This window comes from Sinocyclocheilus grahami, unplaced genomic scaffold (assembly GCF_001515645.1).
Source record: "Sinocyclocheilus grahami isolate Dianchi unplaced genomic scaffold, SAMN03320097.WGS_v1.1 scaffold236.1, whole genome shotgun sequence".
NCBI lineage: Eukaryota > Metazoa > Chordata > Actinopteri > Cypriniformes > Cyprinidae > Sinocyclocheilus > Sinocyclocheilus grahami.
Window position 1 is genome coordinate 705,606 of NW_015505415.1, and position 20,213 is coordinate 725,818.

Below are 20,213 nucleotides of genomic sequence, written 5' to 3' on the forward strand. Positions count from 1 at the left end.
TATTTAAATGTTCTTGAATCAAGATACATTTACTTAAGAAGCAAAATGTCTTGATATTAAGCCTAGTGTTCTGATAAAATGATCAAAATGATGTTAGTTGAAGCTTAAAATAAGAAAAAATGATCTGCCGATAGGGTCAGAAAAATAACTTTAACATAATAAAGTCATGGTATTAAATGTTGCATGCACTGCAGGAAACTGAGTATTTAGGTTTTCCAGTAGATCCATTAATGATTATTTTGCACTGGAAAAAAAGACAAAGCCTAAAGACTTTTTTGCAGGAAAAGTACAGTAAAATATAATTCCATATTTGGGATCAGCGCAATTCAAGCATTAAGCTGTTTTTGTTGTTGTTGTAATATTAAAAAGGAGATCTGTTGAAGTTGCATTTTCAATCTTTTAACCGTTGCTAACACATCTCATTGTGTTCTCCCTAGACATTAAATACGGGAACGTTAGAGGAACATTCTGTGTTTGCTGGTCTAGTCACAATTCGCCTGACAACTGATAATGCAATCAGCAGATTGAGGCTATTAGTCTTTCTGTCATGTTGTGGGGTGGGTGGACGTGCTTGTGTTAATTTAAATTTGTTATAGTTTATCTAATATGTTTAATGGGAAATGTGCCTTTGTTGCTTCACAAAAAGTAATTTCCAATTATTTCTGTGCATCCAGTCAGCATGGGCCAATTTATGACAGCGGAGTTGGAAATTGAGGTATTAGAGTTGGTTCTTCATGCTGTAGCATGTGGTGATGATACTTCAGAAGGACACACTTCACGTGGTGCAGAAAATTACAGCTGAGTGCTCATGATTGATGTGCAAAAGTGGCGCTCACTATTGCCATACAGCAGAAATCTGACGCTGCATTGCATTGGTTAGTTTAGATCCTTTGAGTGGTTTCCTTAGGGGAACAAGCGTATGCAAAATCCAGATTTAATCTCTATAGCCTATGTGCATTAACCTCATGCTTTGTGGCAATTGTCTTTAATTTGGCCTTCGTTCAGACCCTAATGTTGAATTTTCAAAAATGCATTTATAAAAATACAAAGCAACAGATAGGAAGTCTTAGCATGTGAAAACTGTAGTCAAGAGGCATTTATTTGTCATTAAAAATGCTTGTGACGAGGCTCAGACTATACACAAATATAGTAAACATGACCATATAGAGTACAATTAGGCACAGACAGGTGGAGGGCATTGGTAGAGTTCAGTTTTTGTTTATAATCATTTCTCTGTGTCAGCCTGATACTTGAATCTGAAAGATGATTTATAAGCTACTTGAAGGACCTCAGAGTGCAAACTTAAAGGTTTATAATGAGTGATAAAGGCAAGGAGAACGTATATATTAGGATAAAAGCAGTAGGTAAATGCCTGAAAGATTAATCCAGCATAATTTTTTTTAGTAGAAAAACATTCATTTCTTCATCTTTCATCCTGTTGTCACAGCACTCGAAGCTCACTGCATTGTAAAATATGCCTGTAGCAGCAGGAGTCCAGACACAGAGGCTGTTTTGTGAGGTTTTAGGCTCTATTAGCATAATAAAGGCACCTGAATCTATCAAAAGCCCCGTAGCCCTTCACGAGGAAAGCGCCAGCATGTTCATCTCTTCTCTGAATGACTTTAATGAAGAGTTACTGCATAAACACACAGTTTGTCCTCACCAACAAACAAGTATGATTTACATACTTCGCTGAATGCGAGAAAGTGTGAATAAGCAGGTCTGTATTTGAAAACCTGCCCACTAGTTACTAATTTAGACTGAAAACATGCAGTACGATTATAGTAACGTCAGGCGAGAGAGGGAAATCAAGCCCAAACTGGCCTTGGTCTCTATGAATATTCATGCAAAACTCTGACTTGAGGTGTTGCTTCGGGCAATTTATTTGTGATTGACAGCATCTCAGACCTCACAGATTCTCACCTGTTTTCTTTAGCAGCTGTGTGTAACTTTACTGTAATCCTGTGAAGAGCTTCGGCCACAGCAGGAGTCCAATGCAGTTTAATGCAGGTTTTGATCAGGCCATGCATGTACAAACGCTCTGAATCCTGGGAGACTTGAAAATCAAAGTTAAGCCTGATCACATTTCCAGCACGGATTTCTAATGGTCTCCTCTTTCCGTAGGGTTGAATGGTAAGCCGGTTTGTACGGTGAATGATGACTGGTACGGCTTCACTCCTCTCTGTCCGCATCCACTCATTAAAAGTCAAGTGTCTTTCGGTGGGAGCCGTTGGTCGGTGTTTCTCACACCTGAGATTGGCTCGGATCGCTCTGGACCACGAGCAGGTATTATACAAACATGAATGCTGCTTTTGTGTCTAACAGAGATAGTTCACACAAAAATGAAATTTGTGTCCTCATGTTGCTTTGACTTTATTTCTTCAGGGAACACAAGAAGACTTGCAAGACTGAATATTCATAGTCTGTCGAGCTCAAAAAGTACTTAGTGACAGACTTTTTCACTGAAATTTGTTGCATTATTATTATTATAATTGTTTTATATATACATATATATCTCTGACTATTTAGAGGATCTTAAAAAACACTCCAGAAAATGGCTCTCAAATGTATATTTATTTTCGTCAGTAGTAGTTGTTATTTTTTGCCCTTTTTGATCTTCTCACATCTGTTTCTTGTTCTTGCTCTCTTTCACCTCTCATGTCTTTCCTCAGAACTGATTTCTGAAAGCTGGCGTGAGGAACTGAAGGATTTGGCCACCAAAGTCAGTCTTTCAGCGGCCGCTGAGACCCAGCAGGACAAGAGAGAGGTACCTGACCTTTCACTTTCTGTAGGTATCACCAATGACACTGATGCATGAATAAAGTTCAGAACAGAATGCAGCGTTTCTGAAAGGATGGAGTGATTGTCACCTGAGAGCTGATAGAAACTTCTCATCTTATGTGCGATGTGCTCAGCTGTACCGCAGTAAAAAAACAACACTCTTTATGATTCATCCACACACAAAGCTTTAAAGATCCTGCTGTAACACCTACATCAAACATTTGTTTTTAAGTTTTTTAATCACATATTGCATTGCAATGCGATTTTCAGTTGGATTTGTAAAAATTTGATTTCATGAAATGACTCTCTAGAAGGTCATGGGTTTGATTCCCAGCGAATGCATGAACTGATTGAAAAAAAAGCATTTAATGCAATGCAAGAGGCTTTTGCCAAATGCATAAATGCACAAAGCTTGCTTGTTTATTTATTTATTAGTATGTCAGTATGCACTGATTTTGTGTATACATGTTTAATTCTGTGAAACTGATTCAAATATGATAAAGCAGATATTACTGCACTCTTATTAATAACTGAAATCATAATCAAATCAGCCAAAATACTTAAGAAATAAACAAAGGGGTGATTTGACTGATTTTGTATTAGAGTTTAAAATCTAATATCCACCTTTTTCTGTGCCCCGTGACACTTTGCATGAATTGTAGGAGTAACTTCCGGTGACATTCTACTCACCCTTCAACCATCAAACATTAAAAGGAAATGCAAAAGTGTAAAAGCATTACCAAATTACCACAACAGACCATGAATAACCCCGAAAAGCTCAGTTATTTCTGCAGAAATATTATGGACATGCTTAATTAAAATGTTATGAACGTGTTCATTAACTGGAACACTGAGTTATCATTTTTCAAAGTGAAAAATATATGTATTATTTACCTGTTTTAGAATCATTCCAGTAAACACTGCTGATAGGGATTAGAAGCTTTTTAAAGCATCCGTGTGAAAACAAACCTGGAAAGATATGTGAGGATTTGGGAAGAAAAATGATTCTTAGTGCATTCAGTGAATTATTCGTGATATCGTAAATTAAATCGGGAGAGCAGACCACAGATGCGCAGTGCATGTTGTCTTTTTTCATACAGTTATGCTGATCACGGCTACTCACCACCTGCGCCACGGCAAGTTTCTGAAGCGGCTCTCTGCGCTGCATCACTAAAGATAGGCGCTTATATTTTTGACAGATAATAAGAATAATAATAATCGTCTCGCTGTCGTCAAAGAAATCAGCCACAGGCGATATCTCTGACTGTCGTCGATACACGATACTATCGTCGACTGGCACAACCCTAAATTGAAGGTTGTGATGACAATTCGTTTCCTTACCATAATCTATACTCTTAAATTCTTTATTGTCAAATGTGTGTTGAATGTAAACTCCTATTAGGAATTTAACCATTCAACGTGAATTTATCTGAGAATATTCTTAAATAAGGAAATCTATTCAGTGATTGGTCCATGCGTGTCTCCAAAGTGTCTGAATAAACTCTAAGACTGACATTAGTCCTACACTTCGCTTACATTACGACTGAGATGCTTGATAACTAACTTTTAAGTGCAGCTTTGAGCCAAGACGTTTTTTACACTTAAGTCAATTCTAAGCAACGTTCTTGAGAGTAATTCTCAGAGGCTTGATAAATACGGGCCCTGAACAAAGAAATCTTCAAATCAGTTGTAAAAACATAAAAGACCTTTTGGTTTGTTAGGATCTCGTAACCCGAAAGGTCACACACCTAGTTTTGGGGATGAAAACACATGGTTATCAAATATCTTTATTGGGGCATCTCCCACAAGAACAGGGCCCGTATGTATAAAACTTCTCAGAAATGCTCTTAAGAATAGTCTTAAGCTTTGACTTAAGTGTCAAACAATTCTTAGTAAAAAGTAGGACTTTTCTAAGAGTAGGAGACTTTTATAAAGAAGCTAAAAGCAGCTTTCAGTAAAGTCTAAGACTGATTCTTAAGTGTTGACTTGAGGTGACACTTAAGTGTTGTGAAATAAGGACTACAATGATGTCAACACTAAATGGCCGACCTCAACCTCTGAATCAGCCAATAGTGAGCCTGCTCATGTGAAGTCACAGCAGCACAACACCAATCATTTAATGTAACTGCAATAAAATCATTTAATTAAGACACTGAAATATTTTAATATTTAAATGTCTTTTTTTTATGCTTTGCATTGTGCAAAATTATCACAAATTATTACTGATGCTTCGGTTTCTATTGGTATGTCTCCTCGTGTACAGTTGGAGCAATGACGTGAACATGAGTTCCATCAGTGGCTCCAACAACTCCATGAATCCTCATAAAAGTGGCTTGTTTTTGCAATATGGTTTGGCGGTCAGTTGGAAAGTTAATTAATTGCCATATAGTAGTGGCCAAAAGTGAGGTCCGGCCTAGGAAATGTCACCCTTAATTAAAAAAAATTAAGAAATGAATGTTCAAGATTTTGTAAGCATATTGCATAGTTGCTTAGAGTCAGTTGTGATAATAATGCAATGAAACATGCCAAATTGTGCAGTCATAATTTTTGGCATGCTGTCATACAAAGAAATTATGAACACATGCAAAAACAAAAGAACCAATGAAATATGAATAACCTATGTTGTAGTCAATGTGCCAATGTTGCCAATTTAGTGATTTTGTCACTAGATTTAGTGACTTTCAAAATCAATTTCTTGGACAAACCTTATCTACATTCCGAGACTCTCCTATGACGTTATAAAGGACGAGTTCACTGATCTATATAAATATAAATATAGATCAGTGAACTCACCTTTATGAGGTCATCTAGCAACATTGAGTGACCAGTTTTAGCTACTTTCAATTGAAAGCAGTTGGCAACACTGGTCAGTGTTTTTTTCCCCTTTGTATTTTAGTGGTTTAAGTGAAATGTGGGGTCAGAGAAAAAAAAAATCCACACATCACTTTTGGCCACTGTTGTGTTTGGTGGGGTTGGTGCCACTATATGTAAGAACCTGCTTACTGTGTCATCACCGGTGCATTGATGCATTTTTCCAATTTTACAGCCAAAAAATGTTTATTACTACATTTCTGCAGTTAGAGCATTGACTTGTTGCGTGGAAGAAGTTATTAAATTTCTTTCTTTGTCAGTTACAAAAAAAACGAACTTTTTGATCTTGACAATCAAGTTTGTATCGTTTTATCAACTCCAGATCATCATATAACTCCAATATGTCATATCTTCGCTGGAAAGTGTTTGTTTCCTCCTCTATGCTGCCATCTTGTTACTCCTAACTAGGTTAGGAGACCTCTTCAGCTCTCTTAAATAATTCAGGAGCTGGAACCTAGTCTTAACACTTAGGAACCTTTATGAATCACTCTTATTCTTACTTGTTGCGTGGAAGAAGTTATAAAATTTCTTTCTTTGTCAGTTACAAAAAAAACTAACTTTTTGACAATCAAGTTTGTATCGTTTTATCAACTCCATATCATCATATAATTCCAATATGTCTCCTCATCTGTGCTGCCATCTTGAAAGTGAAAGTGAAGTGACTTTGTGGCCAAGTATGGTGACCCATACTCGGAATTAGTGCTCTGCATTTATCCCATCCAAAGTGCACACACACAGCAGTGAACACACACACACACCGTGAACACACACACCATTAGGCCACGAATTCCCCGACTTGTTACACCTAACTAGGTTAGGAGACCTCTTCAGCTCTCTTAAATAATTCAGGAGCTGGAACCTAGTCTTAACACTTAGGAACCTTTATGAATCACTCTTATTCTTATGTCTAGGAATAAGAGTAAAATTTACGTCATTCTTAGAATTTTGATACACTTAGGACAACAATTTTACTCTGAGCGGCTTTATACATATGGCCCCAGGTTTTGTTTTCTTTATTCTTGCCTGTTCTGTTGATGCGAGAGTGAAACCACCTTACCAGTCGTACCTGAAGTGTTTATATTGACCTCACATAAAACAGCTTGAAACTATAGATTTGTGAAATTTGCATGACTGACTGAGACCTGAGGGGAAGGAGAGGGTGTGAGGAGTCAGGAACTCAGCATGGAGGGGAAGAGATGAGATTGGGCCAGCTGTTGTTCTGTGCTTTTTCTCGTAGATCCTATCTTCAGATTAGTGAGTTTTATTATTTTATTACAGGATAGGAATCTTGAATTCAGTTTTGGTAAAAATCCATCCTTTCAGTCCTCCCCTGGTCCCTTGGAGCAAACTCCGAGCAGTCCTTAAAGGGATAGTTCACCCAAAAATGAAAATGTGATGTTTATCTGCTTACCCCCAGGGCATCCAAGATGTAGGTGACTTTGTTTCTTCAGTAGAACACATTTGATGATTTTTAACTTTAACCGTTGCAGTCTATCAGTCCCGGATTGTTCAAACCGACTTAAAACTAAAAGATTACGTTCTCTCGCGCGAACTCATTCGGGAGTGGTGACTTTCCACGTATTCCCAACTTCTGAGCCTGCTCGCCTGAAGTTATGGTTGATTGCTCTCCGGTTGGATATCTACACACCCATTAACCTAAACTACGCCAGAGCGCGTACACACCTCACGTCACCTACATCTTGGATGCCCTGGAGGTAAGCAGATAAACATCACATTTTCATTTTTGGGTGAACTATCCCTTTGAGGGGCCACAGGAAATGATCTCCGTACACTCTAAAAAATGCTGGGTTAAATATAACCCAACCGCTGGGTCAAAACAACCCAATAGCTGGGTTTGTCCCTTTTTAACCCAGCACTGGGTTATATTTAACCCAGCATTTTTTTAGAGTGTATGATGTTCATTACTGCCAAAGTATTTGCACAGAGGGCAGCACTAGTTGATGCATGCAGGATTAGAGTGGTCACCTGAAAGAACAACATTAAGAGTTGTCCAGAGTTGTCCCCAGGATCTTTATCCGACCCGCTGAGAAGCCTTCTGTCACCTTCAGGTAGAAGGTGTGAATTGCAGGGTTTGTCAGATCTCCATAGGTGAAGAAATAATTTCACTGACGATGCTCCAATGCGTGCAAGACATCTTAAACAACCTCTGAATGACCATGCAATATCTGAACACTGATGACTTTGGTGATGTTGTGGGATGAGAGGAGGGTTATAAGATAAACACAAAACCACAAAATAACAATCATGTCAGAAGTGTGACTAGTAAATAAGGTTTCAATTTATCAGAGTCATTTATTTAGTGTGCAGGTCTCATTTGATTGCTAGATTGTTTACTATTATGTATTCAAATGTAGATTTAGATACTTGGTCTGGATGAATAAAGGGAAGTAGCAAAATAAAATAACTAGTATATTTACCAGTGGTATGCATAATTAAAATGTCACATAATTAAACAGAAATACACAATCTCATAATTACAGTGATAAAATTGTCTATATAAATTGCTTTAAAAGCAAATCATTGATGCAGACCTAAGGTTTCAAGTAGGTCAGTAAGAGAATGAGATTAACAGAAACAGAGATTCAAAATCTGTAGTTTAGCTATTTTCGATCATCCTCTGTGCATTTGATGTGCAAGCTAGCTCACACTTGATAATGCAGGTTTAATTAAAAATGATCATATCTTATTTATTTAGATAATTTTGTATTGTCATTAGACATATGTTGTAAACTAGTGGGCCTCTTAGTTTGCAACAATGTTAATGATTGGACATGATCAATATTTTTTCCTAAGCATTGCTGAATAGGTCTCATTATAGAATTTTAAATATAATTAGAATTAATTGATGTGTGACTAGCCATGCAAGATCTATGCACATTACAGTGTTTACATACAATAAGTTAATAAGACCATAAAATTTGCACAAGATTTTAAAATTGCACAAATGTTTGCCATAATTGAAAATAATTTATTTTGACCTATATGTATGAAGTCAATCATGCGTTATAGATTTGAATGATGTGAGTAATTTAGACCCGGATGTCCTTATGTTCAATACCAGGTAAGCATATTGTGCAGTTGCAATGATGAAAGTGTGTTCTGTATGTTTGTGTGTATGTTTGTGTATGGGAGTGATGTTTAGCCTACCATGATCTGTGTTGTATAATTTAGTTCCAGTGCTACACTGGGAGGTCATGTAATTACTTGTGCACTGCTGAGGTGTGAATGACCCCTTGTAGTATCTCCACACCCATCTCGCGAATTTTGTCACTGTTAACCTTAAGACTAACATATTGATACTAACACCCAAAAAACTTTAATTTTGATTTCATGGGGACTTTAAATCATCTTATGGCCTTGGATGGATTTGGCCTATTCAAGATACTGCAATCAGACTAATCATTTTAGTTGGTAAATCCTGGACATGTTAACTTTTCTCATTGAAGACTTTTTGCCCAAATAAAAGATAAATAAGTTATTTTCTCACTAGTTTGATAATTATTCCTTTCCTAACAGTTCTTGCTTTTTACCACCTTCTGTTGATCTCTTTTCCCAGCACTAATAGTGCTTCCAACTTCTTTCTACGTACGTATTCCCTCTTTCTACATTCTGATCATTCTTCTTATTCTTCTGCAACTTTCTTTCTTCTTCTAAATCAATGCCGAATCATCATGAGATTAAAGGCCATTCCTGGCCATTGTAATATAATATATTATAAGGTTGTTATAATATGAGATCTATTACATTAAAAATAGTATAAATTAAAATAGTTTATTACTGGTCTCTGGAGGGCCTCCTGAGCAACTTGTTCAGAATGACTGGTTATCACCTCACTGATCTTTTTGAAGATACACCTTTGATTTGGCCCTGTGGCTACAGCAGTCCAGGCATGTGCATTGTGTGCGCAGCAGCAGGCCAAACTGGAAACCAGTTACAGGTTTTGCTGCTGTGAACATTCAATGAACTGCAAGCACATACTGAAAGCATGGGTCAAATCATTCCTCAATCTGAAGATTTTTGTGACTACAATGTGGAATTGGACACAATTTCCTTTTGTTTATGAGCTGAGATGTCACTAAGTGCATTCTTTCAAGAATCTTTGAGTATGAGAAAGTTTGGGGGTTGGGCAAACCCAGAGCAAATGCAAAGTACACGTGTTGTTTTAGATTCATGGTCTCTTCATGTTTGTCTGTCTGCTTAAAGACAAAGACTGAGAATCATATAAGTGTGTAGTAATTTTTGTAAAATCTAAAATAAAACCAAGCTATAAGCTGTGTTTGTTAAGACTAAATAATGTGATATCAGAGATTTTACTACTATTGAGTGATTTTCAATACATTTAATTTGATTAATTTGACTAATTCTCCCTCAGGAGAAGTTGTGGATGAATCTAATGTTTCGAAGAGTATGTGTGGCCTGAGAAGCCTTCTGTCACCTTCAGGTAGAGGGTGTGAATTGCAGGGTTTGTCAGATCTCCATAGGTGAAGAAATAATTTCACTGACGATGCTCCAATGCGTGCAAGACATCTTAAACAACCTCTGAATGACCATGCAATATCTGAACACTGATGACTTTGGTGATGTTGTGGGATGAGAGGAGGGTTATAAGATAAACACAAAACCACAAAATAACAATCATGTCAGAAGTGTGACTAGTAAATAAGGTTTCAATTTATCAGAGTCATATATTTAGTGTGCAGGTCTCATTTGATTGCTAGATTGTTTACTATTATGTATTCAAATGTAGATTTAGATACTTGGTCTGGATGAATAAAGGGAAGTAGCAAAATAAAATAACTAGTATATTTACCAGTGGTGTGCATAATTAAAATGTCACATAATTAAACAGAAATACACAATCTCATAATTACAATTATAAAATTGTCTATATAAATTGCTTTAAAAGCAAATCGTTAATGCAGACCTAAGGTTTCAAGTAGGTCAGTAAGAGAATGAGATTAACAGAAACAGAGATTCAAAATCTGTAGTTTAGCTATTTTCGATCATCCTCTGTGCGTTTGATGTGCAAGCTAGGTCACACTTGATAATGCAGGTTTAATTAAAAATGATCATATCTTATTTATTTAGATAATTTTGTATTGTCATTAGACATATGTTGTAAACTAGTGGGCCTCCTAGTTTGCAACAATGTTAATGATTGGACATGATCAATATTTTTTCCTAAGCATTGCTGAATAGGTCTCATTATAGAAATTTAAATATAATTAGAATTAATTGATGTGTGACTAGCCATGCAAGATCTATGCACATTACAGTGTTTACATACAATAAGTTCATAAGACCATAAAATTTGCACAAGATTTTAAAATTGCACAAATGTTTGCCATAATTGAAAATAATTTCTTTTGACCTATATGTATGAAGTCAATCATGCGTTATAGATTTGAATGATGTGAGTAATTTAGACCCGGATGTCCTTATGTTCAATACCAGGTAAGCATATTGTGCAGTTGCAATGATGAAAGTGTGTTCTGTATGTTTGTGTGTATGTTTGTGTATGGGAGTGATGTTTAGCCTACCATGATCTGTGTTGTATAATTTAGTTCCAGTGCTACACTGGGAGGTCATGTAATTACTTGTGCACTGCTGAGGTGTGAATGACCCCTTGTAGTATCTCCACACCCATCTCGCGAATTTTGTCACTGTTAACCTTAAGACTAACATATTGATACTAACACCCAAAAAACTTTAATTTTGATTTCATGGGGACTTTAAATCATCTTATGGCCTTGGATGGATTTGGCCTATTCAAGATACTGCAATCAGACTAATCATTTTAGTTGGTAAATCCTGGACATGTTAACTTTTCTCATTGAAGACTTTTTGCCCAAATAAAAGATAAATAAGTTATTTTCTCACTAGTTTGATAATTATTCCTTTCCTAACAGTTCTTGCTTTTTACCACCTTCTGTTGATCTCTTTTCCCAGCACTAATAGTGCTTCCAACTTCTTTCTACGTACGTATTCCCTCTTTCTACATTCTGATCATTCTTCTTATTCTTCTGCAACTTTCTTTCTTCTTCTAAATCAATGCCGAATCATCATGAGATTAAAGGCCATTCCTGGCCATTGTAATATAATATATTATAAGGTTGTTATAATATGAGATCTATTACATTAAAAATAGTATAAATTAAAATAGTTTATTACTGGTCTCTGGAGGGCCTCCTGAGCAACTTGTTCAGAATGACTGGTTATCACCTCACTGATCTTTTTGAAGATACACCTTTGATTTGGCCCTGTGGCTACAGCAGTCCAGGCATGTGCATTGTGTGCGCAGCAGCAGGCCAAACTGGAAACCAGTTACAGGTTTTGCTGCTGTGAACATTCAATGAACTGCAAGCACATACTGAAAGCATGGGTCAAATCATTCCTCAATCTGAAGATTTTTGTGACTACAATGTGGAATTGGACACAATTTCCTTTTGTTTATGAGCTGAGATGTCACTAAGTGCATTCTTTCAAGAATCTTTGAGTATGAGAAAGTTTGGGGGTTGGGCAAACCCAGAGCAAATGCAAAGTACACGTGTTGTTTTAGATTCATGGTCTCTTCATGTTTGTCTGTCTGCTTAAAGACAAAGACTGAGAATCATATAAGTGTGTAGTAATTTTTGTAAAATCTAAAATAAAACCAAGCTATAAGCTGTGTTTGTTAAGACTAAATAATGTGATATCAGAGATTTTACTACTATTGAGTGATTTTCAATACATTTAATTTGATTAATTTGACTAATTCTCCCTCAGGAGAAGTTGTGGATGAATCTAATGTTTCGAAGAGTATGTGTGGCAGTCAGTCACCGCACCGCTGTGGATATTTACTGTAACCTTACTTCGCAATCACAGATTCTAGCCTACGTCTTGGAATATGACCCAAATAAGAATTTTCACCGTATATTGCCATGTTAAGTTGCAATTTACAGCCCTATGTTGAGTACCAGAATAAAATTTTGGATGATGTTATTCCAATTTTAGTTCAAGAGACTTTATTCCTCATCTACTCTGTTGCTATCATGTCCCTGTCAATTCATGTGGTTGAATTGGCAAAGGATTTGAAACCTTCCCCAAACCAGAAATGCTAACCAGAATTGAAAAACCTCTCGTTAGGCAAAAGGTGGATTGATGCACATGCATCAGGTTCTGAATGAGGGGACTTATTATATTAGATAGTGCTGAGTAAATCAAATAAATTCATTGTAGAAGCCTGAATGCATCCAGCCTTTGTGTTTGTCTGTGATTAAACTCAAAGAAACTCACAGATGAGGAAGTTCCTCGCAGGAAGACGCAGTATTCGGCGCAGTCCGGCCGGATCATCCCTGCTTCGTCCTGGGGAGGGAAGAAGCGCAACAGCAGGACTTCACACAAACGAGCCCAGCGATGGCAGACGCAAAGCCTGGAGGGAGTGGAGCTCAAGGTAACACACCTGTGCTTATTTACTGACCTTGCTAAACACGTGCATGTCACAGTTTGATAGTGAACATGAAACTTTCACATTGCATCTGGTTAGAACACAATATTGGCAGATGTAAGAAAGGAAATGCCATTATGTCACATTATTGGTAAAGGCATGACCTGGTTTTTACGACAGATTGCATGTGGCGTTCAGGTCATGTCATACTTGCCTTAATTCCAAATGATTAAGGTTAAAACTTGATTTTTTTATGTTTCTAGGAAATGTTTCTTTGATATTTTATGGAAATAAAATATCAAACTGAAATACACAACCAGTCAAAAGTTTGGAATAAGACTTTTTTGAAAGAAGTCTCTGAATTTATTTGATCAAAAATTCAGTAAAAATCTGTAATATTGTGAAATATGATTACTATTTAAAAGAACAGTTTTCTATGTGAATATATTTTAAAATGCAATTTATTCTTGTGATGCAAAGCTGAATTTTCAGCAGCCATTACTGTCATCACAGGAATAAATTAAATTTTTAAATACATTCAATTAGAAAAGTTGTTTTAAAATATCACTGTTTTTACTGTATTTTTGCAGCCTTGCGAGCAGAAGAGGCTACTTTCAAAAACATTTATTATTATTTCAAACTTTGTTTGATATTTTTACTCTCAGTGCAATGTACACGACTTGTTTTTTTATTTTCTTTGTGATGAATGAACTGTAAATTGTTATCAGTTTCTTTGACTCATTTGATTGGACTGCCAAAACTTTAGACATTTCTACACAAAATTGATTTAAAAAGTGTGTTTATTGCTCTTGTTGAATTAAACATGCAATGTGATGTGGATAACCATGTAACTAACTACAAATTGAAATGATAAAAATACAATGAGTCTGCAATCTAAAAAGTGCATTATATATATATATATATATATATAACATGACTAATAAAAATTACAAAAACATAAATTACTAAAACTTCAATGAATATATATATATATATGTGTGTGTGTGTGTGTGTGTGTATGTGTGTGTGTATAATATCTCAATTGTACTAAAATAACTCTATATATTTCTTAGGTGCTGGAGCTTTTGTGTCAGATCCTGCAGACTGATTCTCTCTCAATGGTTCAGCAGTGGCTTTTGTTGGCAAGTAAAAAAGGTGAACAACTGCCCTTTGCTTTAATTGATTTATTTATTAGCAGTTCAACAAATAATTGACTGATACATGGTGAATGATCTGCTTTAGAGAGCATATAAAGACCTTTATGCTACTATCCTAAATGCTGACAAAGTAAACTTTCAGCAAGTGATGCAAAATGCACAATCTTTTTTTCTCTTCCCAGATGATAGACTGAAAGTACTGATGACTTCTAAAGGCTTAATATAATATCTGTTCAAAAATGGTTGTAAAGTGAATTGGTCAGAATATTGTAGTCTTATGTAAATAAGTGACTTCCCTGTTGACTTCACATTGATCTTTGAAGTAGAAAATTCTTTGTTGAGATCAAAATGTTTGCAAACATAAAATGTGATTGTTCTTACTATTTTAACTATTAATTCATTGCAATTATGTAATAAACCACCTTCATGCATGTGCATTACTGTGTACGTAAGCCACCAAAGATAATTTCTGATACAGGAAAATTTTATTTTATCACATATTTTCACCTTAGTGATAAAAGTTTATTGTGTATGGAAGCTTGTTTCTGCCACGGGATTAAAAAAATAAAAAAGGTAATTACGATTTTTCTCTCACAATTTAGACTTTTTTACTCTAAAGTTTTTTTACTTTAAACTTGCAACTGTGAGAAAAAAGTCTGAATTGAGAGATGTAAAGTCTGAATTGAGAGATGTAAAGTCTGAATTGAGAGATGTAAAGTCTGAATTGAGAGATGTAAAGTCTGAATTGAGAGATGTAAAGTCTGAATTGAGAGATGTAAAGTCAGAATTGTGAGATGTAAAGTCTGAATTGTGAGATGTAAAGTCAGAATTATGAGATGTAAAGTCAGAATTGTGAGATGTAAAGTCAGAATTGAGAGATGTAAAGTCAGAATTGTCGGAATTACGAGATGTAAAGTCAGAATTACGAAATGTAAAGTCAGAATTGTCAGAATTATGAGATGTAAAGTCAGAATTGTGAGATGTAAAGTCAGAATTGTCGGAATTACAAGATGTAAAGTCAGAATTACGAAATGTAAAGTCAGAATTGTGAGATGTAAAGTCTGAATTGAGAGATGTAAAGTCAGAATTGTGAGATGTAAAGTCAGAATTTGTGAGGTGTAAAGTCAGAATTGCGAGATGTAAAGTCAGAATTATGAGATGTAAACTCGGAATTGTGAGATGTAAACTGAATTGTGAGATGTAAAGTCAGAATTTCGAGAGGTAAACTCAGAATTGTGAGATGTAAAGTCAGAAATGCAAGGGGAAAAAAATAACAATTGTGACAATCTCAAGCTTACATAGTTTTATGCATTTAATTTGTCATGAGAAAAAATTGTTTCATTTGCACTTTGTCTCAATTTATTCAAGTTACTTATGAGATCTTCTCTTAAAATAATCACCACCACCATCAAAAATACACAATGCACTACAAACACAGCAGGGCAGCTCAAACATTCCTATTAGTTTCCATTATAGAAACATCAGTGAGTTTAACACTTCAACACGGGCCGCTTGTGTCCTGCAGATGGATGTGCTAATGAAGGCTCATTAGATGTGTTCTCTGTTCTCAGAGAAAGAGCTGGTTCAGGGGTTACTCCAGCAGGCCATGGCCGAATCCAGCTCTCTGACCCAGCAGACGTCTGGACCAGAACTTCTGCCTTTGATGTCTGAAGATCTGCCTGATCACGTGTTCCTCAGCTCGTCTGTCAGCCGAAGGAAGAGCAGGTGAGTGCTTCCTGCAGGGTTTACAGCTGCTGTCTTACTATCAGTGAAAACACTTTAAAATACTGTTCTGTCATTAATGAATAAATAAAAAGGAATAAATGGAAATGCAGCATTCTAGTAACTTCTATGAACTAACAAGAAACTCTGGTTAACAAACAAGTAATAGCACTCAGCTGAGTGTGGTAGTTAATCAGTACTATTTTTTCATAACTCTCAAAGAACTACTAAGAAACCATATGAAGTTTCATAATTCCACAGTGCAAAAAAATTAATTTCTTCCTCAGTATTTTTTTTTGTTTTTCAGTACAAATATCTAAACATTCTTAAATCAAGATACATTTACTTGAGAAGTAAATAATAAGTATTGTTTACTGTAAAATAGATCAAAATTAACAGTTTATGCTTAAAATTAAAATGAGCAAAAACATCTGTCGTCAGAAAAATAATCATATTTAAGTTTTTTTTCTGATCCCATCAATAGATATTTTTCTTTTAACTCACTTAATTTTGATGATCCCCCCCCCCCCAGAAAACAAGACAAAATATCAGAAGTAATTTTGCTTTTCAAGTAATCTTGATATAAGAATTTTTAGAGCTGATTTTTGTTTGTTTGGAAAACAAGATTATGATGTAATTTTTTGCAGTTTATAAAGTGGTAACTGACTAGTCCAACTAGTACCCTGAAAAAAAACTGGCATAGAAACAATTTTCACTCAGAAATCGTTAGTAAGCTTCACAAATAATTGCAAAAATGCTGCAAGTAACACTCAATTAAACATGAAATTTTGAAGTAGAAACACAGTTAAATGAATTAAGTATTATTTACTGTCAAATAGATCAAATTAACTGAGTTTATGCTTAAAATTAAAACGAGCAAAAACATGTCGTCAGAAAAATAATCATGTTTAAGTTTTTTTTCTGATCCCATCAATAGATATTTTTCTTTTAACTCACTTAATTTTGATGATTTCCCCCCCCCCCCCAAAAAACAACCAAAAATACCACAATAATTTTACAAGACAAAATATCAGAAGTAATTTTGCTTTTCAAGTAATCTTGATCTAAGAATTTTTAGAGCTGATTTTTGTTTGTTTGGAAAACAAGACAAAAAATACTAAGCAAGCATAATTTTTTGCAGTTTATAAAGTGGTAACTGACTAGTCCAACTAGTACCCTGAAAAAAAACTGGCATAGAAACAATTTTCACTCAGAAATCGTTAGTAAGCTTCACAAATAATTGCAAAAATGCTGCAAGTAACACTCAATTAAACATGAAATTTTGAAGTAGAAACACAGAAATAGTATTTTCTCGTAAAATGTTCTCCAATAATTTATTTACAACTTTGAAAAAATAAATAAATAGAGGAATCAGGGAGAATCAATAAATTATGAATAATTTACTGCCATTGTGTGAATAATATGTAATCATGTAATCCATAAAAAAGTAACTCTAATCTGATTATGAGCATTATAAAATGTAATATACTCTAATTATAATAATATACTAAAATCTTTGGAATCTGATTACTGCACAGAAGTAATCAGGTACTTTACAGCTTTTTTATATATATATATACTATATATATATATATATTAATCATTACTAATTAATGATTATTTATTTATTCTAAAGTGAAATGCATTACTCTCGAGTAAAGTCATAAGTCATTGTAAGCATTTGAGGGTTTTGTAATGGTTGTTTATGGACAGTAATTCCTTCTGAAGGATAATAACTAATAGTAAACTAGTAGTGCTATTACTGATTAATTAATTAATCATAGTTTCTTGTTAGTTAATATTAGTTACTAGAATGTTAATACTGTGTTACTCATTGCTTCAGTATTCTGAAGTGTTGCCCTATATTTTTACCTGCATCTGATTATGTGACTGTCATAATAATTGTTTCAATGAGATTTATTATTTGATTTTTGCACAGTTCACATCCCGCAGAGCCGTTACAGGACAAACCAGGTGAGCTTTCTGTACTTGTGTCAGATGTATTGTGCACTGATGTGAATTGGAGCGTTATTAATACGCCATTGTCATTCTGAGAGGATTGAGTTCATTATTTCACATGGGCTGCTTTTGGTAGAGAGCAGAAATATTGCTCTCAACTTTTATTAAAACACAATTTGGCTCCGTTTCAAACTTTAGTAAGTCTATTGCCTGCATCAGGGCATTCAGGACAGGCATTGAGGAACCCTGGTCTACACAGACAGCTGGAAAGACGGGAAAACACTCTTAAAAATAAAGGTTGTTTATTGGCATTGAAGCTTTAACATCCATGGAATCTTTCCACTGGACAAAGGGATCTTTAGATTATTAAAATGTCCCTCACACTAAGAAGAACAATGTTTCTTTCAAGAACCGTTCACTGAAAGGAACCCAAAATGCTGCTTTTTATAGTGTTTATTTTTAAGGATTTGCCCACATTTTTCCCCATTTTGCAGTCTGGAGGAGTCAGTGTGTAATGGACACAGACTCTGGATTTTAACATCAGTCTATGATTCCATCCAGTCAGAGAAGATCAAACATTGTGATTGTGAGACAATTTTAGAACATTTATTGTTTTCATCTGTCATGCGTCTCCTAGCAATGAGGTGCATGTTTCTGTGTTTGTTTGTTGTCTGTAGTGTTTGCTCCTCTGTAACCACCTACAAAGTGGGCAAGTGTGTGTTTTAAAATCGTGTCATGTATTGCAGCCAAAGGAATAGTTTACCCAAAATGAAAATTTACTCCATCCAAGATCAGGATGAGTTTGTTTCTTCATCAGGTTTGTAGAAATGTAACATTGCATCAGTGTCTCAGCAATGGATGCTCTGCAGTGAATGGGTGCCGTCAGAATGAGAGTCCAAACAGCTGATAAAAACATCACAATAATCCACAAGTAATCCACAGCACTCCAGTCCATCAGTTAACATCTGGAGAAGACAAAAGCTGAGACAAATCCAGCATTAAGACGCTTTTAACTAAAATACGAGTTGACACTGTCTAATAACTCTTCCTCCAGTGAAAAAGTGTTCTGGTGGTTTTTCTTGAAGCATACATGGAATGCTGCTCTAGAATATCCTGATTAACATTAAGAAACAGAAGGCAAAATTGGATAAAACAATCCATTTTTAATTGTACTAACCTACTTTTGGAAAAGGGCTCTATTTGTAGCATTTTTTCCACCATGGAAACTTTAACAAAAGATGGAATATCAAGTTAAAGATCTCTTTAAATCAAATCTCATGTTTTGTGGCTTGTACTTAATGTCTGTAGCTTTGAGGTTAAGATCTGTATTCATAAACATCATATGCCCATTTAAAAATTCTGAGAAAATATATGGACTTGAAGCATGCAATCGAGTGAGCATTAGTCCACTACACAGACGTCAGATTCTAGTAAACAAGCAGTCGAGCGCATCTGTTTGTAGTTTCTATAGTAACGGATTCCAGCTTAATGACTAGCATCCGTACAGGTCATTTCAGCTCAGACTCTAATGGCTGAAGTCATGCTCTCTTTATGTTCTCATAATGTTCTGTTATTGTTTATGAGCATTTCTTTCTGTTCTAGAGCGGATCGGAGAGGCAGAAGTTCTCACGCTGTACCCAGAAAACACATAACGCCGCTGCTGTCATCTACATCACTGATTTAGTTTGCTCTTTTAGCAGTTGTATTATTGTAATCATCATAATGTAATGCAAAGCCAATTTTTAATAGCTAATAAAGCATAGAAACAGGTATTTTTCTCAAGCGTATTTATTTTCTGAGGGAGGCATGTCTCATGTGAAATTAAACGAGTCAGGCAATAAATTAAACAATTTAGACAGTTTAGAGCTCAAATAACAATATTTGTATGGAAGATTTAATAAAAGCGCTTTAACACAAATATGAGCCACGCATTTCTTGCCTTCAGAACATTCGTTTAAAAAACATTTCAGCCAAAAATGAAAACGTCGCTTTACACTATTTTCATTTTGCAGTTTTAATTGCTTTGGCAATGCAAATGTGCAAATATTTGTCGTGCCAATAAAGCACTTTAAACCTGAAAACTACTCGTGCTGTTTCAAACTCATATGACTTTCTTCTTTATGATTACATTTCAGTCTGAATGACTTTAAGAGACTTTGAATATATGGCACAAGTCATATTGAATATTATTATAATGCCTAATGGTGCTTTTGTGTCATTTTTGCTGCTTAAAACCATCAGTTTCATTGTTATTTCATGGAAAGCATTCTTTAAAA

General features: G+C 35.2%; 1 protein-coding gene across 1 annotated transcript; it reads left to right on the plus strand.

The window, feature by feature from the left end:
* The first annotated feature begins 1,474 nt into the window (after positions 1–1,474).
* On the plus strand, positions 1,475–19,664 carry LOC107597768 (protein TBATA-like). The gene is made up of 8 exons (XM_016288948.1): positions 1,475–1,514; positions 2,125–2,286; positions 2,673–2,767; positions 12,941–13,105; positions 14,173–14,254; positions 15,828–15,981; positions 17,918–17,952; positions 19,540–19,664. The coding sequence occupies exons 1-8, from the start codon at positions 1,475–1,477 to the stop codon at positions 19,587–19,589; spliced, it is 783 nt and encodes a 260-aa protein (XP_016144434.1). The 3' UTR covers positions 19,590–19,664.
* Positions 19,665–20,213: the final 549 nt, after the last annotated feature.